General features: G+C 38.6%; 2 protein-coding genes across 2 annotated transcripts; both read left to right on the forward strand.

Annotated features, from left to right (window-relative positions):
• Nucleotides 1–199: 199 nt before the first annotated feature.
• Nucleotides 200–16,001, forward strand: LOC131991594 (NACHT, LRR and PYD domains-containing protein 3-like). Its single transcript, XM_059357059.1, has 8 exons — nt 200–554; nt 1,035–2,835; nt 2,927–3,103; nt 3,493–3,666; nt 4,060–4,233; nt 4,361–4,534; nt 14,919–14,965; nt 15,179–16,001. Exons 1-8 carry the CDS (start codon nt 251–253, stop codon nt 15,757–15,759), a joined length of 3,432 nt encoding a protein of 1,143 aa, XP_059213042.1. The 5' UTR covers nt 200–250; the 3' UTR covers nt 15,760–16,001.
• A 1,634-nt stretch (nt 16,002–17,635) lies between these two features.
• LOC131991198 (transcription factor E2F6-like) lies at nt 17,636–25,314 on the forward strand. The gene is made up of 9 exons (XM_059356532.1): nt 17,636–17,865; nt 19,635–19,898; nt 21,809–21,837; nt 22,049–22,086; nt 22,843–23,029; nt 23,370–23,524; nt 23,990–24,105; nt 24,283–24,412; nt 25,181–25,314. The coding sequence occupies exons 1-9, from the start codon at nt 17,755–17,757 to the stop codon at nt 25,201–25,203; spliced, it is 1,053 nt and encodes a 350-aa protein (XP_059212515.1). The 5' UTR covers nt 17,636–17,754; the 3' UTR covers nt 25,204–25,314.
• Nucleotides 25,315–25,839: the final 525 nt, after the last annotated feature.

A 25,839-nucleotide genomic window follows, 5' to 3' on the forward strand; every position in this document is an offset into this window, starting at 1 on the left:
GTTATATATGTTCCTAAATTACTCATGTGTGAGCACAGATGTCCACATCAATGTTGATCAGCTTGTACTGAAAACCAGAAGTGATCCTCGACTCTGGGGAGAATCAAACAAAATGTCTGTCTGACAGTTACAGGTAGCAGACCGTCCTTTCTAACTGTCTCCTGACTTTGTTTGTTTGTCTCTCCTGATGATGCGCCGCTGCTTAAAACTAATGAAACCATCTTCATCATAACAAAGTCTATATTTTAAAATGAACTATTTCCTTTTGGTATCTTTTGGATCTTTGCAGGGACAAAAAATGGCGACACCTGATGAGGAAATCTTATCAATTTTAGAAGATTTGGGAGATGAGGACTTTGAAAAATTCAAGTGGTTCCTGCAGGGGAAGCTAGGAGGCATCGAAGCAATCCCAAAGAGTCGACTGGAGAATGCAAACCGGATTAAAACCGTGGATCAGATGATTCAGACTTACAGTATAAATGCGATTGACGTGGCCAGAACAGTTAAAGAGAAGATAAATCAGAAATTATCAAACCCCCCCCTCAAACTTGAAGGTATGTCAGAATCATTATTCATTATAAAAATGGATGAAAAAAGATCAAAATTGTAGGTTACAGAGACTTTAACAAACTCTCTCTGATCTACAAATATAGACATGTATGTCTTGTTGCACTTTGGATAATAGAACCAAGCACCCAAAACACATCCAGCAGAGAAATGAAATGAAAGTCTCTCAGAGAACAAAAATGATGAACCAGAGGCAGACAATCCTTTTTTTGGTTGCTTCTATGTGGTTAAAATGTGCACACACTTAAGTGTAAATGTATGTTTTTCTTGTACAAAATAACTTTCCTCAATAGGAGTCGAACACCGTCTCCTTACTCTGGAGACCAGTTTTTCAGGACCTACTGTAGTTATTAATCAAGCTGAACAGATTTTACACATAAAGAAATAAGTATATTTGTTAAAAAACAAAATCATGACCCACATTCGCTGTAACAACCCTCATTGGTTTCATTGTTCTCTTCATTCAGAGATTCTTCCTCGGTGCCAGCCAAAACTCAAATTGAATTTACAAAAGAAGTTCCGGTGTGGTTTTCAGGCGATCGCTAAAACAGGAAACCAGACCCTTCTGAATGACATCTACACAGAGCTCTACATCACAGAGGGAGGGAATGCAGAGGTCAATAAGGAACATGAGGTCAGACAGATTGAAACAGCATCCAGGAAACCAGACAGACCAGAAACAAGAATCCGACAAGAAGACATCTTTAAAGCCTCACCTGGAAGAGATGAACCAATCAGAACAGTGCTGACAATGGGAGTGGCTGGCATTGGGAAAACAGTCTTAACACAGAAGTTCACTCTGGACTGGGCTGAAGACAAAACCAACCAGGACATCCACTTCATATTTCCATTCACTTTCAGAGAGCTGAATGTGCTGAAAGAGAAAACGTTCAGCTTGGTGGAACTTGTTCATCACTTCTTTACTGATATCAAAGCAGCAGGAATCTGCAGCTTTGAAGAGTTCCACGTTGTGTTGATCTTTGACGGTCTGGATGAGTGCCGACTTCCTCTGGACTTCGACAGCGCTGACATCCTGACTGATGTCACAGAGTCCTCCTCAGTGGATATGCTGCTGACAAACCTCATCAGGGGGAAACTGCTTCCCTCTGCTCGCCTCTGGATAACCACACGACCTGCAGCAGCCAATCAGATCCCTCTTGACTATGTTGGCATGGAGACAGAGGTCAGAGGGTTCACTGACCCACAGAAGGAGGAGTACTTCAGGAAGAGATTCAGAGATGAGGAGCAGGCCGGCAGGATCATCTCCCACATCAAGACATCACGAAGCCTCCACATCATGTGCCACATCCCAGTCTTCTGCTGGATCTCTGCTGGAGTTCTGAAGAAGCTGATGAAAACCAGAGAGGGAGGAGAGCTGCCCAAGACCCTGACTGAGATGTACATCCAATTCCTGGTGGTTCAGTCCAAAAGGACAAATGTCAAATATCATGGGAAATCTGAAAGAGATCCACAGTGGAGTCCAGAGAGCAGGAAGATGATTGAGTCTCTGGGAAAACTGGCTTTTGATCAGCTGCAGAAAGGAAACCTGATCTTCTATGACTCAGACCTGAAAGAGTGTGGCTTCGATATCACAGCAGCCTCAAAGTATTCAGGAGTGTTCACCCAGGTCTTTAGAGAAGAGAGTGAACTGTACGAGGTCAGGGTGTTCTGCTTCATCCATCTGAGTGTTCAGGAGTTTCTGGCTGCTCTTCATGTCCATCTGACCTTCATCAACTCTGGAATCAATCTGATGGCAGAAAAAAAATCAACCTCCCGACTGTCCAAATTCTTCAGAAAAAAACTGAAACCAAAACATCTCTACCAGAGTGCTGTGGACAAGGTCTTACAGAGTCCAAATGGACACCTGGACTTGTTCCTCCGCTTCCTCCTGGGTCTTTCTCTGGAGACCAATCAAAGACTCCTACAAGATCTGCTGACACAGACAGGAAGTAGCTCAAAGACCAATCAGGAAACAGTCCAGTACATCAAGGAGAAGATCAGTGAGGATCTGTCTGCAGAGAGAAGCATCAACCTGTTCCACTGTCTGAATGAACTGAATGATCGTTCTCTAGTGGAGGAGATCCAACAGTCTCTGAGATCAGGAAGTCTCTCCACAGATAAACTGTCTCCTGCTCAGTGGTCAGCTCTGGTCTTCATCTTACTGTCATCACAAACAGATCTGGACGTGTTTGACCTGAAGAAATACTCTGCTTCAGAGGAGGCTCTTCTGAGGCTGCTGCCAGTGGTCAAAGCCTCTAACAAAGCTCTGTGAGTGGATATATGAACAACATGAAACATGCTTTTTGTCATACAAGACAAGTAAAACATTTTGTTTATGTTAATCTATAATCCTCTCCAGGTTGAGTGGCTGTAACCTGACAGAGAGAAGCTGTGAAGCTCTATCCTCAGTCCTCAGCTCCCAGTCCTCTCGTCTGAGAGACCTGGACCTGAGTAACAACAACAACCTGAAGGATTCAGGAGTGGAGCAGCTTTTTGTTGGACTAAAGAGTCCACTATGTGAACTGAAAACTCTAAGGTCAGTTTTAAACTTATTTTAAAGTATCACACTGGATTTGAAGTGCCATTTCTCTTGAGGGCTTTTGTTTTTGTTTTTTCAGTTTTATGGAAAGACAAATATCTCAGATCTAAATGTTTTTGGGGGCTCTTTGTTTTATTTGTCATTAGCACAATGAAAGAAAATATCACAGGTAATAATTTTATGAAATCCCAGTAATTTTAATCATGTACATCCCTGTTAAAGCTGACTGACAAACACAAATCTGCACAGACAAATGTCTCTTAGCTAAAAAATTATAATAATTGCAAGCTCATATAGGAAATATTATATCATCATGTCAAATCATGTCTTTCAATCACATTAAATATTAAGAACCAATACTGATGAATGTGTACATTACTTTAAAGGGTAACTGGCTGTAACCTGTCAGAGAGAAGCTGTGAAGCTCTGTCCTCAGTCTTCAGCTCCCAGTCCTCTAGTCTGAGAGACCTGGACCTGAGTAACAACAACCTGCAGGATTCTGGAGTGAAGCAGCTGGCTGTTGGACTGAAGAGTCCAATATGTGAACTGAAAACTCTAAGGTCAGTTTTAAACTTATTTTAAAGTATCACACTGGATTTGAAGTGCCATTTCTCTTGAGGGCTTTTGTTTTTGTTTTTTGTTTTTTCAGTTTTATGGAAAGACAAATATCTCAGATCTAAATGTTTTTGGGGGCTCTTTGTTTTATTTGTCATTAGCACAATGAAAGAAAATATCACAGGTAATAATTTTATGAAATCCCAGTAATTTTAATCATGTACATCTCTGTTAAAGCTGACTGACAAACACAAATCTGCACAGACAAATGTCTCTTAGCTAAAAAATTATAATAATTGCATGCTCATATAGGAAATATTATATCATGTCAAATCATGTCTTTCAATCACATTAAATATTAAGAACCAATACTGATGAATGTGTACATTACTTTCAAGGGTAACTGGCTGTAACCTGTCAGAGAGAAGCTGTGAAGCTCTGTCCTCAGTCCTCAGCTCCCAGTCCTCTAGTCTGAGAGACCTGGAGCTGAGTAACAACAACCTGCAGGATTCTGGAGTGAAGCAGCTGGCTGTTGGACTGAAGAGTCCAATATGTGAACTGGAAACTCTCAGGTCAGTGTCTGTATGTAAACAGTTAATCTTTTTTTCTTCCACTCATCCTGCTCATCCTGTTTGGGAGGACTGTCAACATCTCTTTAATCTTCCTGCTGTTCCTGCTCTGATATATTCTTAATTCCAGTCTGTCAGGCTGTCTGATCTCAGAGGAAGGCTGTTCTTCTCTGGCCTCAGCTCTGAGCTCCAACCCCTCCCATCTGAGAGAGCTGGACCTGAGCTACAATCATCCAGGAGACTCAGGAGAGAAGCAGCTGATTGCTCTACGAGAGGATCCACATTACAGACTGAAGACTCTCAGGTATGGACAGACAACAAGAGTTCACACTGCAGGTGTCTCCAGTTTCTTTATTTACATGTTCTTCCACTCTTTCTTAGCAGTTAGTATCAATATTGTATTTTGTTTTAATCTTTTTATAATAACTTTCTGATTCATCATTTTCAGATTTTTTTTTCAGTTCAGCAAAGGTATTTATGACACAGGAACCCTGAAAACAAGCTTTCATGCCGAAGTTCATTATTGACCTTGAAAATAATGACTTGAATGCCATGTGTTGTGGCTTCAACCTCTGGACAGAGATTCTTTCAAGGGAAAAAAATTAAATATATATCTGGAGAACATATGTACGAGTCAGCAATATTAAGTGCATCCAATTACATTATAAATGGTTTTCTGCTGAAAGAAAAGCCTTTTTTTAAAGCAGAGACTGTCCCAAAAAAATAGTTTGTTTTTGAATGAAAACTATTACTGCTCAAATGGGGGTTTTTGTTTGTTGTAATTAGAGAGAGAGCAAAGTGAGGTGATGGATTATAAATGTGAAAAAAATTAGTTTAGGGCGAGTGGAAAGCAAGATTATTATAGTTAACGAAAACTAACGAAATAACAGAAACGAGAACTGAAAAACATTTTCGTTAACTTAAAATAAAAATAAAAATTTGTTTTTAAAAAAAACATAACTAACTGAAACTGTATTGTGTGGTTACAAAACTAACTAAAACTAACTGACAGCAGCAGGTGATGGTGCGCCACCATTGGCCAGTAGTGATGGTGAGTGGACCAGGAGAGGAACATTCCCATCTGGGGCCAAACCAGATCCACGGCAGTGAGACCAGCAGGAGTGATGGAGCAGGACCACAGCTCCATACCCTGTGAAGAGAGAGCAGAGAAAAGTGCGAGTACTCTGGGAAAATAAAAGCTTGTGTCATGTATTATTGGGACATCAGAGAGAGAGAAAGAGGGCCCCTGTGTATCGTGTCCCCCGACACATTGGGCCTATAGCGGCATCACTAGGGGCTGGTTCAAGGCAGGCCTCGGCCAGCCCTAACTATAGGCTTTGTCAAAGAGGAAAGTTTTAAGTTTACTCTTGAATAAAGAGAGGGTGTCTGCCTCCCGTACTGAGACTGGGAGATGATTCCACAAGAGAGGAGCTTGATAACTGAAGGCTCTGGCTCCCAATCTAGTTTTAAGGACTTTAGGAACCACAAGTAACATAGAATTTTGGGAGCGTAGTGCTCTAGAAGGGTAATATGGCATTATGAGGTCTTTAAGATATGATGGTGCCTGACCATTTAGAGCTTTGTAAGTAAGAAGAAGGATTTTGAACTCAATTCTGGATTTTACAGGGAGCCAGTGCAGCGAAGCTAGAACAGGAGAAATATGATCTCTTTTCTTGGTTCTTGTTAGTACACGAGCCGCAGCATTTTGGACTAACTGAAGAGTTTTAAGGGATTTATTGGAGCAGCCTGACAGTAAGGAATTACAGTAATCTAACCTTGAAGTAACAAAAGCATGAACTAATTTTTCTGCATCCTTTTGAGACAGGATGTGTCTAATTTTTGTAATATTACGTAGGTGAAAAAATGCAGTCCTTGAAGTTTGTTTTATATGGGAGTTAAATGACAGATCCTGATCAAAGATAACTCCGAGATTTCTTATGGTTGTATTGGAGGCCAGGGTAATGCCATCGATGCTAATTAAGTCTTTAGATAATGAGTTTCGGAGGTGTTCGGGTCCCAGTACAATCACTTCCGTTTTTTTCGAGTTTAACATTTAGGAAGTTGTGGACCATCCAGATTTTTATGTCTTTAAGGCATTCATTAAGTTTGGCTAGCTGATCAGTTTCACCTGGCTTGATTGATATATATAACTGAGTGTCATCAGCATAACAATGAAAGTTAATTGAATGTTTTCTAATTATATTACCTAGAGGGAGCATATAAAGGGTGAATAAAATTGGTCCAAGCACAGAACCCTGTGGAACACCGTGGTTAATATCAGTGCGCACGGAGGATTCATTATTCACATGAACAAACTGGAAACGGTCTAATAAGTACGATTTAAACCAGCCCAGTGCCGTTCCTCTAATGCCAATTACATGTTCCAGTCTCTGTAATAGGATACGATGGTCAATTGTATCAAATGCAGCACTCAGATCTAGTAAGACAAGGACTGAGACAAGTCCATTATCAGAAGAAATTAAAAGGTCATTTGTAATTTTTACCAATGCTGTTTCTGTGCTATGATGAGTTCTAAATCCTGACTAGAAGTCCTCATATAGACTATTGTGTTGAAGAAAATCACAAAGCTGATTTGCGACTGCTTTCTCCAGGATCTTAGAGATGAAGGGGAGGTTAAATATTGGTCTATAGTTTGCTAAAACGCCAGGATCTAAATGAACCTTTTTGAGAAGAGGTTTAATTACAGCTACTTTAAATGATTGTGGCACATAGCCTGTGAATAATGACAAGTTGATTGCATCTAAGAAAGAAGTACCCGTTAAAGGTAGAACCTCTTTAAGCAGCCTTGTTGGTATGGGGTCTAGGAGACAGGTTGACTGTTTAGATGAGGAAATCATTGAGGTTAGTTGTTGGAAAGTGATGGGAGCGAAGCGATCTAAATATTTATCAGGGTTTGTACCCGTTTCTAAGGCTCCAGGGTTTAAGGATGCCTCAGTACCAGTTAATGGCAGGAAGTAGTGAATTTTATTTCTAATAGTTATAATTTTCTCATTGAAAAAGTTCATAAAATCATTACTAGTTCAGGTTCAATAGGTTCAATAGAGCTGTGACTCTCTGTCAGCCTGGCTACAGTGCTGAAAAGGAATCTTGGGTTGTTCTTATTTTTCTCAATTAATGACGAATAATAGGCTGATCTGGCTTTACGGAGGATTTTCTTATATGCTTTAAGACTGTCCTGCCAGGTTAAAAGAAATTCATCCAGCTTATTTGAACGCCATTTCCTTTCGAGCTTTCGTGAAATTTGCTTCAGTTCACGGGTTTGAGAATTGTACCATGGAGTTAACTTTTTCTGTTTTATTATTTTCTTTTTTAGTGGGGCAATAAAATCTAGTGTTGTTCGCAGTGAATCTGCAGTACTGTCGACAAAGTTATCAATTAGGGAGGGACTGAAGTTAACATAGTGCTCTATTATGTTGGAGCACGACAAAGAGTTAAAGACAGGTGGAATCACTTCCTTGAACTTAGCTACAGCACTATCAGATAGACATCTAGTGTATAAACTCTTGCTTATTAGCGAGTAGTCCAATAGCAGGACTTCAAAAGTTATTAAATAATGGTCTGATAACACAGGATTTTGTGGGAAAACTATTAAATGTTCAATTTCAATCCCATACGTCAACACAAGGTCGAGGGTGTGGTTAAAAGAGTGAGTGGCTTCATGAACTTTCTGATTAAAGCCAATCGATTCTAGTAAGGAGATAAAAGCAGTACTAAGGCTATCATTATCAATGTCAACATGAATATTAAAATCACCTACAATAATTACCTTATCTGTAATTAGTACTAGGCTTGATAAAAAACTCAGAGAAATGTGATAAAAAATTCTGAATATGGACCGGGAGGCCGGTAAACTATGACAAATAGGATTGGCTGTTGGTTTTTCCAGGTTGGGTGTGAAAGACTGAGAACAAGGCTTTCAAATGAGTTATAGTTTAATTTAGGTTTTGGGGTAATTAGAAGGTTTGACTCATATATCGCTGCAACTCCTCCTCCTCGGCCTGTGCCACGAGGGAAATGAGTATTAATATGACTAGGAGGAGTAGATTCATTTAGGCTGACATATTCTTCATCACGCAGCCAGGTTTCAGTTAGACAAAGTAAGTTAATATTGCAATCTGATATTAACTCATTTACTAATAAAGCTTTAGATGATAAGGATCTAATGTTTAAGAGTCCACATTTAATTATTTTGGGTTTTTGTTTATTTGCAGTTGAAGTTTCAATTTTTATTAGGTTATTTTGGGTAACTCCTCTTCTGTTAGAACCTGGTTTAAATAACTTAACTTTGGGAGGACGGGGGACAGACATAGTCTCTATGGGATTTTGGGTGGATGACTGCTCAAAGGGAAAGGCAGAGAAGTGTTTTACACTGCGACTCTGCCTCCTGGTCTCAACTCTGACTTGTCACGGGTTTGGACCACTAATAAACTTGGTCAGGTTGCTAGATATGAGAGCGGCTCCATCCAAAGTGGGATGAACACCATCTCTCCTAATAAGACCAGGTCTCCTCCAGAAAGTTTGCCAATGATTAACGAATCCCACGTTGTTTGCTGGACACCACCTCGACAACCAGCGCTGGAGCGATGAAATGCGGCTACGCATATCATCGCTGGTCAAATTTGGCAGGGGACCAGAGAAAACTACGGAGTCCGACATTGTTTTGGCATATGCACACACCGATTCCACATTAATTTTTGGACCTTCGATTGACGTAACCGGGTGTCATTACTGCCGACGTGAATAACCACTTTACTGTATTTACATTTATCCTTAGCCAGCAGTTTCAAAAAGGATTCAATGTCGCCCGCTCTGGCCCCCGGGATGCACTTAACTATGGTGCCTGGTTTCGCTAACTTCACGTTCCGAAGAATGGAGTCGCCAATGATCAGAGTTGGCTTCTCAGTAGGTGTGTTACTGAGTGGGGAGAATCTGTTGGAGACGTGAAGCGGTTGGTGGTTAACCATCGTGGGCCTCGGCTTCTGACTATTCCCCCTTCGGACATTCACCCAGCCGTCCAGCCGCTCGGGAGGTGTCGGGGAACGGCTAGCTGCGCTATGTCGGCTCGCACCAGCTAAGGGCGACTGGCTAACTGCTGCAGTTAACTTTACCGAATTGGTTTCCATGGTGCGGAGCCGCACTTCTAGTTCACTAAGCCTCGCCTCCAACACAGCTAAAGCACTACACTTATTACAAGTACCATTATCATTAAAGGAGGCTAAGCAGTAACTAAACATTTGACACACCGGGCAAGAGAGAGCAGGAGAGTGAGGGGGAGAAGACATGGTTAGCAGCTAGGCTAGGTAGCTAACACAACTGAGTAGTATCAGACAGATAAGATTAGCGACAAAGTCCCTACAAGGAGCAGATAGATACGGGTGCTTAAGTAAAACTAGCGTATGTATAAATGAAGCGGACAGGTATCCGTTATAATGTGTAACTTTTAACAGAGTTAACTGTATTTAGCAAGAGCAGCAAACAAGCACAGCACTACACTACGAGCACACACAGAAACACTGGAAGTGACACAATACGCTCACCTTAGCACGTCAGCACGTCCAAAACCATATGTAACCCTTTTTGGTTGAGATGAAATCTATTTCATCTATCTGGTTTTATGACTTAATAAACTTATTGGGGCTGAGATGGATCAGACAAAGTGTGGCGAAATGGAGAGAGGGAGGGGAAAGTTGCTCGACAACGCCACCTGGGGAATTACACCCCAGGAAATACACCCTTGGCCCTGTACTTTGGCCAACCAGAGGTCACACAGATTCGTTACACGAAAGTATAGAGGACGAGAGACGGACTTACAAAAGATATCAAAAAGTATTTATTTGCAGTAAATCAAAATTAAAAGAGCTCAGGGATCTCCACAACAACTGAAGTGTCAAATCAAAGTCACAACCACAGTAGAAATAAACACAACAGGCACAGAGCTAGGCTGTAGCGAGGCGGTCAGACTAACAACTCAAACTACAAAAGAAAGAATCACTACAAACCAAATCACCACGTGCCACACCAAACTTAAGGAGGGAGTGAGAAGGGGACCACCACAAGGGGAAGCCTGCCGCCCGCTGCACAAGCTCCTGGAAACACAAAAGAAACACAAAATTACACTACTGTTGTGGTGAGACACTCAGGTATGTCAATCAATTAAAACTGAGGACTATATTACAACACACATACATACACACACAGCACTCACACCCACACACACACAGAAACAGAACTGATCATCCAAATATTTAAACCCAAATACAAATATACAGAAAACCAACTAATTCTTAAGCCAAATAATGAAACAAAACAACGAAATTTAGCGGTGGGTGGGGTTCAGGCGTATCTATCACCCCAAACACAACAGCTATATGTTAAACTAAAATGGAAAATATATATCAATTTAACCCCAAAGAAATGAACCAAAGAACACAAACACAAAAGAGACAAAAGGAAAAGCAGACAATTAACCAAACCGATAAGAGTTGTGGTGGGACAGAGAACTTAGCGCTGCGTGGGAACGCAGCCGCCGCTGAGGACTGTGTGGAATGCAAACGGTGCCGAAGCAGCCGAAGATGGCGAAGACGGAGTGGATGGCGACGACGAATCGGCCGCACCAGGACCGAAGGCCGTGGATGGTTTACGTTTAGGATAGCCGGGTGGAGGATACGTCACAGAGCCGTGCAGGGCAGCTTCACCGGAGCACAGGAGGAGGAAGCCAAGGAGGGAAAGCCGCTGCGGCTTCAACAGCTACAGCAGGACAGAGAGCAGACGGCTAAGCACAAAGCTAACACAAACCAGCAGGTTAACAAAAGAGCACGCTTACCTGAACGAAGAGAGCTTTACGCCCCCGAAACTGATCACCGGCTGCGGTAATAGTACAGAGCGGACGCCACACTCCCCTCACTCTTCACCATGCTGCCCCCGAACAACACAGCCAACAGCACTGGAAAGTTACAAAATCACGGCAGCTGTCACACCATAACGTGCCATAAAATTGCACGAAAGTAGCATCATGCCTACATACCTTCCAGTGACTGAAGCACGCCAGGAAGACCGGAGCAGCCAACAACCAACGCACGCCACGAGTGCCAGGCAGCAGTGTGCGAGCTAGCGAAGGCGCAGCACTTACACAGGTGAAACCACTCTGCAATCCGCCCACCAGAAATCACCTAAGTGGAGGAGGAGCAACGCTCAACCTGCCACAAAAGGAAATAAAGGAAACATTTATTGTGACCTTTTTGAATCTGGCACCCAACAAATACCCCATTACAAAAAACTAAAACTAAACTAATAAAAACTAAACTAAAACTAAGCATTTTCCAAAAAATAAAAAGGAATTAAAACTAGCAAACTCATTCTAAAAAGGAATTAAAACTAAATGAATTAGAAAACAAAAAATCACAACGAAATTAAACTAATGAAAAATCCAAAACTATTATAACCTTGGTGGGAGGGGTGGTGGATGGATCAAACAAACCCAGCACTTTGAGCCCAGACTCTTTTCCCCCCCAAAAAAATGTATTCAGAGAGTGCAGTTATTGCCAATGTGGACTATATTTTATGAGAGGACATCAATAAAAAGAGAGCAGATTAATGACGACTATGGTCTCTTAATATTTGTAGATAACTTTCTTCTTCTTCTTCTTGGAGTGTGGAAGAGCTGAGTGATGTTGAGTATTTTTCATCTATTTTCGTTAATTTTTTTCTGTGTTTTCTCTTTGTGATGGGTTTGTGAATGTAGTTGTGTTGGTTTGGTGTTAAGTTTGGTTGGTTTTTGGTTAGGTTAGTGCTTGTTTGTTACTTGTTTTGTCAGCCACGCTCGGAGGAGCTGAGGCGTCTCAGACGCCGGTATGGCGTCCAGCAGCGTTTTCTCCAGGCTGACATGGAAGCACAGCATTAAAATTGGAGCTGGCTCTCTGTGCAGCGTGGAGGAAATAGCACTGGCAGTTGGCCAAATCATCGGGCACGGCCCCGTGAAGTCCGCTGCCCGTATGAACAGTGCCATGGTCCTGTTCTTAGAAAAACTAGAACAGGTGAACAGGTTGGTGGAGACAGGCATCACAGTGAATGGGATGTTTGAGCCGGTGCTGCCGCTGACGCAGCCGGCCACTACAATCACCCTGTCAAACGTCCCTCCATTCATCAGTGATGAGTTCTTAATCAAAGAACTTTCAAGACATGGAAAAGTGCTGTCACCTATAAGGAAGGTGTTATCAGGCTGCAAATCCCTCCTGCTGAGACACGTAGTGTCTCACCGCAGACAGCTCTTCATGTTGTTAAACAACAAAGACGAAGAGTTTGATTACCGCTCCCGTGTCCGTGTAGATGAGTTTGAATATGTTCTCTTTTGTGTTTTGGATGTGGTGGAGAGGGACATTTGATTAAAGCCTGTTCTAACCGTGATGCTCCGGCTGCGGGGTCCGGCCGGGTGAAGAGATGCAGAACCAGGCTGGAGGAAGCTCTGAGGTGAGGGGTGAGAGGGAGGAGGTGAGGGGTGAGCCTTCAGGTAAAGTGGAAGGTGAGTTGGTGGAGGATATGGGTGAGACGGGTGAGGGGAGAGAAGCAGGTGAGGTTGCTATTAAAGTAGGCAAAGAAAATAAAGTATCAGGTGAGCTAGAGGAGGTAGGTGAACCAGTTGAGGATGTAGGCGAGGTGAGTGAGGCAGGTAAAATAACAGGTGAGCCTTGTGAAGAGTTTGAGGTCGCAGATATCCAGTGTGAAGCAGGTAAAGAGGGAGAAGTAGGTGAGGTGACAGGTGAGTCAGGTGAAAGACTTTTATCAGGTGAGCTGTGTGAGGGAAGCGCAGTAACTGAAGCTAGAGAGGTGGAGGCCTGTGAGGCTGAGTGGGGGTCTGCTCCTCTTAAACGGCGCAGCAAGAGGAGAAACTTGCTGACTGTGGTGGCCGGTGGTAAGGCCGGACGTCTGGCAGGTAAACGTAGTGCTGCAGAGAACAGAAGGGTTCTGTCTGACAGCAGTGACCTGTCTCACACTCAGCAGGCTGCTGCTCAGGTGTATCCTGCTGATACACTGAAGTCCTTTTTAAAACAGACCAAAGGGATGAAGAGGTTAATGTTGGAACAGCACTTCCCTGATTTGCAGGGTTTTTATAATTCAGTCAGGCATATTATAAAACACAGATCAGAGTCAGACCTGACAGACCAAGAAGTGTTCAGACTGAGAAAACAGATGATTAAAGTCAGGAAACAACTTGGTTTTTAATGATGATGAATGTACAGATCTTATTTTTATTTATTTATTTGATTGTTTTTAGCCTGTTTTATAGCATTTCCATTATAATGGGTAGTTTTAAAATAGGCAGTCTGAATGTCAATGATGCCAGAGAAACAAGAAAAAGAGCATTAATGTTTGAAATGACCAAAATGAAACATATGGATGTTCTGTTTTTACAAGAAACACACAGTGATTTTGGTAATGAGGCAGACTGGAGCAGAGAATGGGAAGGAGAACTCATTTTAAGCCATAACTCCACCCTCAGTGGAGGAGTGGGCTTCCTGTTCTCTCAAGGTTTTACTCCAACCTCCCTGGAGGTCAGACATGTTGTGGAGGGGAGGGGCCTTTTAGTAAAGGCTGTTTTTGAATATTTTAATGATGTTTTTATCAATATCTATGCTCCAAACAAAGGTACAGAGAGGAAGCACTTCTTTGAGAGTCTGAATGATATTTTAAACGGCCTTAGCTGGGAGGATTATTTATTCGTGGGTGGGGATTTTAATTGTACTGAAAATGATACTTTAGATGGTAACCATGCAGAGCCTCATCCAGTATCCCAGCATGCCTTGAGGCAGCTGGTCTCCTCCCATGGCCTGGTGGACGTGTGGAGAAGGATGCACACAGGCTGCAGACAGTATACATGGTCCCACGTTAGTGAAAACAGAATCTCCTCGGCTAGACTAGATCGGTTTTATGTTTTTAAGCACAGAATAAGTGCTGTGAAAATGTGTTGAATTTTACAAGTTGGTTTTACTGATCATTCTCTGGTTTTAAGTAGTGTTTTTATTAGAAATATTTCATCCAAAAGCGCCTATTGGCATTTTAACTCAGTTTTAACTGTTGATAAATCTGTCAAGGAGGCTTTAAGCTTTTTTTGGAATGATTTTAGACAGAAAAAAAGCGAGTTTGTCAGTCTGAGGCAGTGGTGGGACCATGGAAAGGTTCAAATTAAGCTTTTATGTCAGCAGCACACGCTCAATGTCACACGCGACATCACCAGATCTATCAGATATTGTGGATCTCGAATGTGAAAGTGAGTCCACAGGAAATCGAGGATATTTTGAAATCCTCAAGACTAAAAAGATGGCGTTAGTCAACCTGCTGGACACTAAAGTACAGGGTGCGCTGGTCCGGTCCTGGGTAGTATGGTAGTAACTGATTTTTGGAATAATTAACTGTTTGTTTTGTTATGTGCCAACTGTAAATAAAGTGCTGTTTAAAAATAAAAATAAAATCTTCTTCTTCTTCTTCTTCTTCTTCTTCTTCTTCTTCTTCTTCAGGTCTTTTCTCTGAGAAATCATGCGGACAGTTGACTCAGAAGAGTTTCAGCCTGTTTCTCTGTCACACTGACAAACTGAGGAGCTCTGCTTCATGTTGAACAGCAGTTAGGACTCATGTTGGATAGAAAATCATTGTGACTGTGTTTCTTCCTCCAGGGTGGACCATGGTGGAGAGCACAGGTTAAAACCTGGTCTGAGGAAGTGTAAGTGTGGATTACATTTGACTAATGAAGACAAAACAGCTTTAAATACACAGTTAATAGTTGTGATATTTATTCATTAAAACATGACTGAGAACATGTGTCATCATTAAACTTTATAGAAATGAACAACACGAGGACACAAAGAAAGAATAAACCCTTCAGATGTGTCTGATGATAAACTGCTGCTGTGTTGTGTCTTTTTCTCTCCATCAGATTTCTGTCAACTCACACTGGACACAAACACAGTATACAGAAACCTCAAACTGTCTGAGAACAACAGGAAGGTGACATATGTTAGAGAGGATCAGTCATATCCTGATCATCCAGAGAGATTTGACTCCAGGCCTCAGCTGCTGTGTAAAGATGGTCTGACTGGTCGCTGTTACTGGGAGGTCGAGTGGAGAGGAGAGGAAAATGTTGGAAAAGTTGCTGTAGCAGTGAGTTACAGAGGAATCAGCAGGAAAGGAGGCAGTGATGCCTGTGTGTTTGGATTCAATGATCAGTCCTGGAGTCTGAGCTGCTCTCATGATGGTTACTCTGTCTGGCACGATAACATTAGAACAGTCCTCTCCTCCTCCTCCTCCTCCTCCTCCTCCTCCTCCTCCTCCTCCTCCTCCCCCTCTGGTAGAATAGGAGTGTATGTGGACTGTCCTGCTGGCTCTCTGTCCTTCTACAGAGTCTCCTCTGACTCACTGATCCGCCTCCACACCTTCAACACCACATTCACTGAACCTCTTTATCCTGGGTTTAGGTTTGGGTCCTCTGTTTCCTCAGTGTCTCTGTGTGTTCTGTAGGACGGAGACGACTTCCTGTCCTGTGGTCTGAATGTTGGATGAAGCTTCACTTTGTTTATCATTTGATTCTCTGATTGTTTCTTTAATGTCTCAAATGTTTTCTTCTTATAAACGGTGAAATGATCTCAGGGCTGAACTCTGATTTTCTCTTGAATCCAGTTTTTTTTGGAGCAGCGTCTTGTAGCTGCTAATGTCTGTCGTGATTGATCTCAATAAAGGTTTAAAGACTCACGAGAACAGCAGCTTCTAACAAATGTAAATCTGATTCTGTTTTAAAGAGGAATAAAGACATTACCTTCACAATCCAGAGTCATTTTCTTATGTTGAAAACCAGATGTAGTCTTATGTTTATCTTCAGGATTTTCTGATTCATGAAATGATAAAAGTCAAAAATTTTGAATCGAATTAGTCAAAAAAAAAAAAGATTTATGTCCTGGAAATCGATAATTTGCATGTATTTAAGTTCACACCTCATTTGCATATTTAAACATGACAGTTTAGACAGTTCAGTTTCAGTTTTATTTAATAATTTATTTGTTTTTTCCCTTATTTTTTACTCTTAAATGAATAAACTTTCCCTCCAGTTTTAATGATTTATTTTTCTAAGTTGATGATCATCAATAAAATAATAGAAAAAAAAAAGTCCTTCCCTCATAAAAACATAAATTAAAGACATAATTTCACTTTCTCTCCAGTTTCTATGCCTTTATGTTTCTAAATAAATTATATTCAGTAAAAAAAAAAGACATAGATAAAATGTTTCCCTCCCTTATGATTATAGAAATAAAAAAATAAACTTTTCCTCCAGTTTCCTTTAATGATTCTAAATTATCTTCAATAATTAAGTAAATATAAATAAAATAATGGTTCCCTCTACTCTCTATGCTATACCTTCATGTTTCTAAATAAATTATATTCAGTAAAAAAAGAAAAAATATATAATAAAAAGTTTCCATCCCTTATGAATATAGAAATAAAGATATAAACGTTTCCTTCAGTTTCACTTAATGATTCTAAATAATCTTCAATTAATAAATAAAAAAATATAAATAAAATAAAGAAACATTCCCTTCAGTCTCTATACCTTCATGTTTCTATATGAAGTAGATTAAATAAAATAATAACAATAATAATGATGATGATAATAATAATAATAATAATAATAATAATAATAATAATAATAAATGAAACGGCTTCCTACCTTATAAATATTGAAATAAAGAAATAAACTTTGCCTCCAGTTTCCCTTAAAGATTCAATTAATGAATAAATAAATATAAATAAAGTAAATAAACGTTCCCTCCAGTCTCTATACCTTCATGTTTCTTAATAAATTAAGATTAGATCTGTAAAAAAAAAAAAAAAAAAAAAAACTATTATGATAAATAAATAAAAAGTTCATTTGTAAACCTCGTAAATATATAAATAAACTTTACCTCCAGTTTTCCTTAATGTTCCTAAATTATCTTCAGTAATTAAATAAATAATAATAATAATATTAATCATAATAATAACAATAATAATAAATGAAACGGTTTCCTACCTTATAAATAATGAAATAAAGAAATAAACTTTCCCTCCAGTTTCCCTTAAAGATTCAATTCATGAATAAATAAATATAAATAAAGTAAATAAACATTCCCTCCAGTCTCTATACCTTCATGTTTCTTAATAAATTAAGATTAGATCTGTAAAAAAACAAAACAAAAACTATAATGATAAATAAATAAAAAGTTTATTTGTAAACCTTTTAAATATATAAATAAACTTTCCCTCCATTTTCCCTTAATGTTTCTAAATGATCTTCAATAATAAAATAAATTATAATAATAATAAAAATCTTCCGTGGTTGTACATCCGGGTCACACACTTCTCTTTCCGGTGTGAGAGCACACCTTGAGACGTGACATAAACAAACCGAGCACGTGTTTTATTGGCGGTGAGTCTTCTCGGAGCAGAGACCGGACCGGGACCGGACCGGACCGGACCGGGACCATGGTGAAGTGTGTCGTTTCCGCGTGTCCGAACCGCATGGTGAGCCGGAGAGTCTTCAACCGGCCGCCGAAGAGGTTCTTCAACTTCCCCCGGGACCCGGCGAGAGTCCAGGTAACCCGGGCTCAGGCTCTGCGGGCCGGCTGGACATGTCTGCTGCTTCCCGGTGTGTTCCAGGCTCCGGTTCCCAGAGGAGAGCTGCACCGCACCGTTATTATTATTACTATTAGTATTAGTATTATTATTATTATTATTATTATTATTATTATTATAACTGTTGTTATTGTTAGTATTATTATTATTATAACTGTTGTTATTGTTAGTAGTAGTATTATTGATATTATTATTATTATTATAACTGTTATTATTATTATTATTATTACGATTTTATTATGTTTATGTTTATAAAATAATTTTCGAAAAAGGAGAAAAGCTGCATTTAACTTTTATTATTATTACTATTATTATTATTATTATTATTATAACTTATTATTGTTAGTAGTAGAATTATTTATATTATTGTTATTATTACGATATTATTATGTTTATATTTCTAAATTAATTTTCAAAAAAAGAGAAAAGCTGCATTTAACTATTATTATTATTATTGTTATTATTTTTATTTTTATTATTATTATTATTATAACTGTTATTATTGTAAGTATTATTATTATTTATATTATTGTTATTATTACGATATTATTATGTTTATGTTTCTAAATTAATTTTCAAAAAAAAGAGAAGCTGCATTTAACTATTATTATTATTATTATTATTACTATTGTTATCATTATTGTTATTATTATTATTTTTATTATTATTATAACTGTTATTATAGTTAGTTGTAGTATTATTTATATTATTGTTATTATTACGATATTATTATGTTTATGTTTCTAAATTAATTTTCAAAAAAAGAGAAAAGCTGCATTTAACTATTATTATTATTATTATTATTACTGTTTTTATTGTTTATTGATATTATTATCATCATCATTATTACTGTTATTATTATTACTATAATTATTATTGTTATCATTATTATTACGATTTTATTATGTTTATTTTTCTAAATGTATTATCAAAAAAGATAAAAGCTGCATTTAACTTTTATTATATTTGTTATTATTATTATTATTATTAGAAATTGGACGCTTTTTTTACAAACCAACCACTTCCTGTTTTTAAATTTGTCATTTTATTCCTTTTTTTAAATGTTTAGTTATTTAAACAGGTTTTCACAATAAAACAGTGACATAACAATGTAAGTTATTTATATATATTTTATTTACATACTCATGGCCACATATATAAATAAAAATTAAATAGATACAAATAAGGTGCAGGAGCATAAGTTAAAAATATGAAATGATAGAAATGATTAACAAATAATAAAATAATAAAAACTCAAACCATCAAATATATATACAAACTGCATCACTTCATTTATTTATTTAATTTTTTTTTTATATCTTTGATTGTCCTGTAAAAATATATTTGAAAAGATCAAAGTCTTGGTTATTAAAGCTTCTAACTTGTGGTCCAGAGAGTAATTTCTTTTTAAATACAATTCGACAAAATGTTATTTTCTTTAATAATTTCACACCAAAGTCAAAGTGAGTGATTTTTTATTTTTTTAAAGCAGAGTTGTTGGGATGCTAAAGAAATTAGAGATTTTTAAAACTAGAAAAACTTTATGATCTTATCTGATTTAGAAGGGCTACAGAGTTGACATGGTGTGGGAGAGACACAAATATATATATATATATATATATATATATATATATATACATATAAGAATAAAAGAGCGTGCTGCGGTCAGAGATGTGTGTTTCCTGCTGCAGCTGATGATGGTCCTCTTCATCCTCCATGACTCGCTCCAGGTCTGGCTGGCGGCGCTGAGGCAGTCGTGGCAGCACGACTCCACGGAGCAGCACTTCATCTGTGAGGACCACTTCCTGCCGGAGGACCTCTCCGCCGGCGGGATCACCAGCGGCGCCGTCCCCATCATGCCCCCTTTCCTGGACGGCTCGCTGGGCCTCGTCAGCCCCTGGGGGGCCGAGTCCTCCGAGGAAGAGGAGCGCTGGGTCCCCGCAGACTGCGAGGACGAGGGAAGTGGGGACGAGGCTCCAGATCCACCACAGCAGGTCTGGTTCATATTTCCTGATAGAATATACCAGGGGTGGTCAACCTGTGGCTCCAGACCCTCATGTGGCTCTTCAGGCCGCCTGCAGGGCCTCCCCGTGGCTGAGACAAAAAATATATGTATACTTTTACATTAAAATGTTCATTTATCAATGGTGTAGACCAAAAACTATTTGTATTCCTCTATTGTAAAATTGTATCGCCTTTTTACAGCATATTAAAAAAGTTTAGACATTTGAGTCAACTAAAATGTGCTTCATAGCTTACGGAAGTCTCCGGCCCGGCGCCTTAACCTTTACGTTCTGTCAACTTTGAGTTTAGTTTTGAGTTCCCCGAGATAGACTAGTTTTCAAAATCATATTAATAAATGCTCAATATGACTATTAATAATGTTGGTAGGCTCATTTAGACTTATTAGGCTGTTTAATTTTCATTTTAGACTCAATGTAAGGTTTGCGGTTCAATTCCGCGATTTTCTCTCATTTTTTTTCTTTTTTTTCTTTAGTTAGTAAAGGTTGCCCACTCCTGGAATATAATATAATATAATATAATATAATATAATATAATAGATGGTTTCTGGTGACGCTCTGAACCACACAATCACCTTCAGGGTCACAGTTTCCTCATTGTGTCCTTGTTTTCACTGCAGTATATGAAATGTATATAAAGTCTATATAAAGTCCTGCAGCTCTCTATGAAAATAATATGAATTTAGTCTAAAGACGTGTTTGTTCATCCAAACTTAAACTTTTAATCCTCTGAACCCCAGCAAACTGTTTTTTTTCCCACTGCAATATATAAAATCTATATAAGTTTATTAGTCCTGCAGCTCTGTGGAATCAGCACAATCCTGGCTAGAAATGGGAACAACTCAAATAAAACTAATGTGAATTTGAAAACAATATTACTTTAGTTTTTCAGCATTTAGCCCTTCTTTTTTCTTGTAGTACAAAAAAAATGTAATGAATAAATACAAATAAAAAGAAGAAAAAATAGAAATACAAATAAATAAAAGAGACACTTATACTTCTAGACATGAGTTAAATTACTGTGAATTTGAAAACAATATTACTTCAGTTTTTCAGCATTTAGCACTGCTTTTTTTCTTTTAGTACAACAAAAAAATAAAAGAGACAGCAATACTTCTAGACATGAGTTAAACTAATATGAATTTGTAAAGATTATGACTTCAGTTATTCAGAATTCAGAAATAATTATTTTATTTTATAAATTTTATAAAATATTTTATTAAATAAGTATTTTTTTATTTTAGTATATTTTTTTATTGGGACAATATTCAGTTTCTCTCTGAGGTAAACGACAGCATTATCTGCATACAAGCAGATGTTTGTTTGTCTAAACTAGAACTTTTAACCCTTTGAACCCCAGCAAGCAGATTTTCTTTTTGCTCTTCTTACACTTTTACTCTCTGTGTCCATGTGTGTCACTGCAATATATAAATCTCTATAAATCTCTAAGTCCTGCAGCTCTGTTGAATCAGCACAATCAGAACCACTCAATCAGTCTTTGTGCAGAATAACACAGTTAGAATGACAGAAATCGTGAACAAAATCATTCATTTCATCATTGATTTATCTTTTTTTACAAAAACTGGAATAAAATGGAATCTATAGAAACATTTCAGTTACTTCCATGTTTCCAGCCTCTCTTGTCCTCTCCTCTCAGCTCTGTGTAAACAGCCTGATATGTTCATATGAGATGTATCTGATTATTATAAATGTTATTAAAGAATTTATCATTTAATTATATGGTTTTTTTTATGAAAATATGCATTCAAAACCTCCCAGGTGCTTGTAGGCTACAGAGGGTTATATGTGAAATTGACATTTTATTTGTAATATTGAAATAAAAAAGAAAAGAGAAGTAAACAACTTTATCTTTACTTTTCCAGAATCCAGGTGGAGGTTTGGAGAACACCAGGTAACACATTTCACTGCTCCTGGATTTCATATTTTACATTAAATCTGTAAAGAAAAATAAATAAAGATTGTTTTTGTGTTTTCTGTATAGAAATGTGTCGCCACATCTGCAAACTTTTATGTTCGAATGCAGCAGATGTGTTGTAGGTTTGACAGAGTTTTTAATTAAATTGATAACTCTGTATAATATGGTGTTGTCTCTTTCTCTGCAGAGCTTTCCTGCCACAGAGGAGACAGGCGAGCAGACAGGGTGAGCATCAGAGAGACTTCTTTAGTCCACAACAAACGTCCAGGAAGTCACTTAGAAATCACAGAGAAAAGACGCTGCAGAACCTGCTTGAGAGTTTTCACATTTTAAAGTTTTTTCTTCAGAGTCACAGTGATCCAGTGATGGTTGTCTGCTCATTAATGGGTAAACTGTAAACATCAGCTGTTGACACATTTTTCTGCACAGACACAGTCCGACTCAATCAGGTGTATTTCTTCACAGAGTATACGTTGCGTTTCAGATTCAGATTTCCTGCTTTGCTCTCTTTTATACAAATTAAACTGATTTATTAATAGATTCAACTGATCGTTGGGCTTTGAAGACATCATCTTGGACTCTGGGTGAATGAATAATCAGTCGATAAATTCAGAGAATATTCTGTGTATGAATTAAAGAATAAAATAAATATATTATATTTTAACATAAATTGACGTGATCATAAATTTGAGTACATAATTGAGATTTAGATGGAAACAAATTATTTATTGCGTTTTCAGTAGAATAAAATATACAAAAGTTGTCTGCAAAACCTTTTAAATGTTAAGAATAATGCAGCTAACAATTATTTTCATCATTGATTAAACTGATAATTTTTAAGAATTGCTTCATCTATTAAATGTCTAAAAAACAGTGAGAATTGTCCGTCACAGTCTTATTCTACAGATTATTGTTGTGTTTGTATTACTGAGTTTCTGTCGAGGTTTATTGTCCCGGGTCAAACGGTGTCGTGTCGTGCAGACGTGTCTCTGGGGCTGCTGACTCTGCGTTTCCTGGAGCTGCTGCTGGTGGCGCCCGACGGCGCTCTGGACCTGCGGGACGCCGCCGCCAGCTTGCAGACACGCAAACGGCGAGTGTATGACATCACGCATGTCCTGACGGGCTTCAACCTCCTGGAGAAGGACTCGACCAACTGGGTCAGGTGGATGTAAGTCCTGAACACGTTTCATGAGGGTTTATTTTCATTTTTCCGAGGCGCTGTCATCAACATGAACATCTGAAGATTTATCATTATTACATTTAATGAGTTAGAAGTAGAATTCACATCCCTTATTTTACCAAAAACACCACACTACTTAATATTCTGCTATGTGCTTTAATTTATAAAAATGTGTAAAAATCAAATTTTTTATGTTAAAGTAACGTGTAAAGTAAATCTGCTCTGTTTTTTTAAGTGAAAATGCAGGTAGAGTGTTTTTTTAATAAATTACATACTTTTATCTGTATTTTGTCGTGTTTTGCATAAACGGCTCTGTGTCTGTCTGCAGAGGAAAGACTCCGATCGGCAGCTTTCTGTGGAAGAACCCGCAGAAGCTGGAGAGAGAGCTGGAGAACCTGAAGACGGTGGAGTCCACGCTGGACGGACTCATCAAGAGCTGCGCCAAGCAGCTGTTAGACATGACGGATGACGAGGAGAACTCTGCATATCCTTTCAGACGATTCATCCAGCCTGCAGGTTGTTTCTGGTCCAGTTTGCAGGTTGTTTCTGGTCCAGCCCTCAGGTTGTTTCTGGTCCAGCCTGCAGGTTGTTTCTGGTCCATTCTGCAGGTTGTTTCTGGTCCAGTTTGCAGGTTGTTTCTGGTCCAGCCCTCAGGTTGTTTCTGGTCCAGCCTGCAGGTTGTTTCTGGTCCATTCTGCAGGTTGTTTCTGGTCCAGTTTGCAGGTTGTTTCTGGTCCAGCCCTCAGGTTGTTTCTGGTCCAGTTTGCAGATTGTTTCTGGTCCAGTTTGCAGGTTGTTTCTGGTCCAGCCCTCAGGTTGTTTCTGGTCCAGTTTGCAGGTTGTTTCTGGTTCAGCCCTCAGGTTGTTTCTGGTCCAGCCCGCAGGTTGTTTCTGGTCCATTCTGCAGGTTGTTTCTGTCAGCAGGTTCTTTTCTTTAACCCTTCCTCACGTCGGCCTACGTGACTCACGAAGACATCCGGCGGCTCTGGTTTGTCCAGCAGCAGACAGTGATCGTGGTCAAAGCTCCGGAGGAAACCAGACTGGAGATTCCTGCTCCACAGGAGGTAAACAGACAGACACAGGAACCAAAGTTTGATTTCATTTAATCTATGAGTTAAAAAAATTAAACTTAAAAATGTTCATGTTCAATATGTTTAATGACTGTGTTAAATGAATCCTTATACCAAAAGTAAAAAGTTCAAAGTCTGTCTGTCTGTCTGTCTGTCTGTCTGTCTGTCTAGGACAGGGTCCAGGTCCAGCTGAAGGCGTCTCGGGGTCCCATCGTGGTTCGGACCTCTGAGTTCGGCTCCGGAGATGTCAGCTTCGTCTCTCTGGAGGAGAGTCGAGTCCAGACAAGTGTGCTGCACACAGGTGACTTTATTATTATTATTATTATTATTATTATTATTATTATTATTATTATTATACACGTCATGTGAGTGAGAGTTAATAGAATGTGAATAATAAAAAATAATAATAGATTATTATTTTTTACAATAAAATAAAAATGGTATGTTAATCATTAAAAATTATAGATTGATTGATGACGATGATGATGATGATGATAATAATAATTCATATTAACAATTTGAAACACAATATAGTAAAAACAATAATTATAGAAATAATACATGAATAATGAAGATAATAAAAAGTAGAATACAATTATAAATAATAATAATAATGCAATACAAACAAAATAAGAGATAAGAGCCAGATTAATGATATCGTTAATAATAACTATAAAATAGAAATAATGAATTGATGAAAATTATATAAGATTATTAATAATATTAAAACAAAAGATATATTTATTTTAAAATAATTATGATAATAATAATAATAGATTTATAATAACAATATAAAAATATAGCCACATTAAAAAGTACAGTACGATTATAAATAATAATTTTATTTATGCAAACAGAGCAATAACAGAAGAGCCACTACGCAGACATATTATAAAACATAAATATATTAAGTCTCTTAAAAGCTTTCTTCATTCTTCAGGAAAAACAACAAAATCAAGTGTTTTTTATTGCTAAATTTACATTTATGATTAAACACATGTACATATATGAACTGCAAGCTTTTGGTTTATTAGTATTATTTAATCACATGTTGTTATTGTTGTTGCAGCGGGTCCTCAGAGCGCCGTGTGACCAGCAGGAGGCGCCGCCGTCCTCTGGTGACATCACAGGTCGTCCTCAGGTGACATCACAGGTCGTCCTCAGGTGACATCACAGGTCGTCCTCAGGTGACATCACAGGTCGTCCTCTGGTGACATCACAGGTCGTCCTCAGGTGACATCACAGGTCGTCCTCAGGTGACATCACAGGTCGTCCTCTGGTGACATCACAGGTCGTCCTCAGGTGACATCACAGGTAGTCCTCAGGTGACATCACAGGTCGTCCTCTGGTGACATCACAGGTCGTCCTCTGGTGACATCACAGGTCGTCCTCAGGTGACATCACAGGTCGTCCTCAGGTGACATCACAGGTCGTCCTTCGGTGACATCACAGGTCGTCCTCTGGTGACATCACAGGTCGTAGAGTTACTTCGCCTGGAACAGACACAACAAAACACTGAAAACTTTATATTTATGGGTCTGATTCTCGCTGATCAGAATCAAAATATGGACTTTTTTTACTTTTCTATAACAAATGATCATCAGACTCTGTAGACTTTATATTTTATATTCTATCATTGTGACCTTTTTTTGTTTATATTTTTCATTTTAAAATGTTTTGCTGTAATCAATAAAACAATATAAACTGTTTGAGAGGTGAAGGTTGCTG

The sequence above is a fragment of the Centropristis striata genome, chromosome 18 (genome assembly GCF_030273125.1).
Source record: "Centropristis striata isolate RG_2023a ecotype Rhode Island chromosome 18, C.striata_1.0, whole genome shotgun sequence".
Taxonomy (NCBI): Eukaryota; Metazoa; Chordata; class Actinopteri; order Perciformes; family Serranidae; genus Centropristis; species Centropristis striata.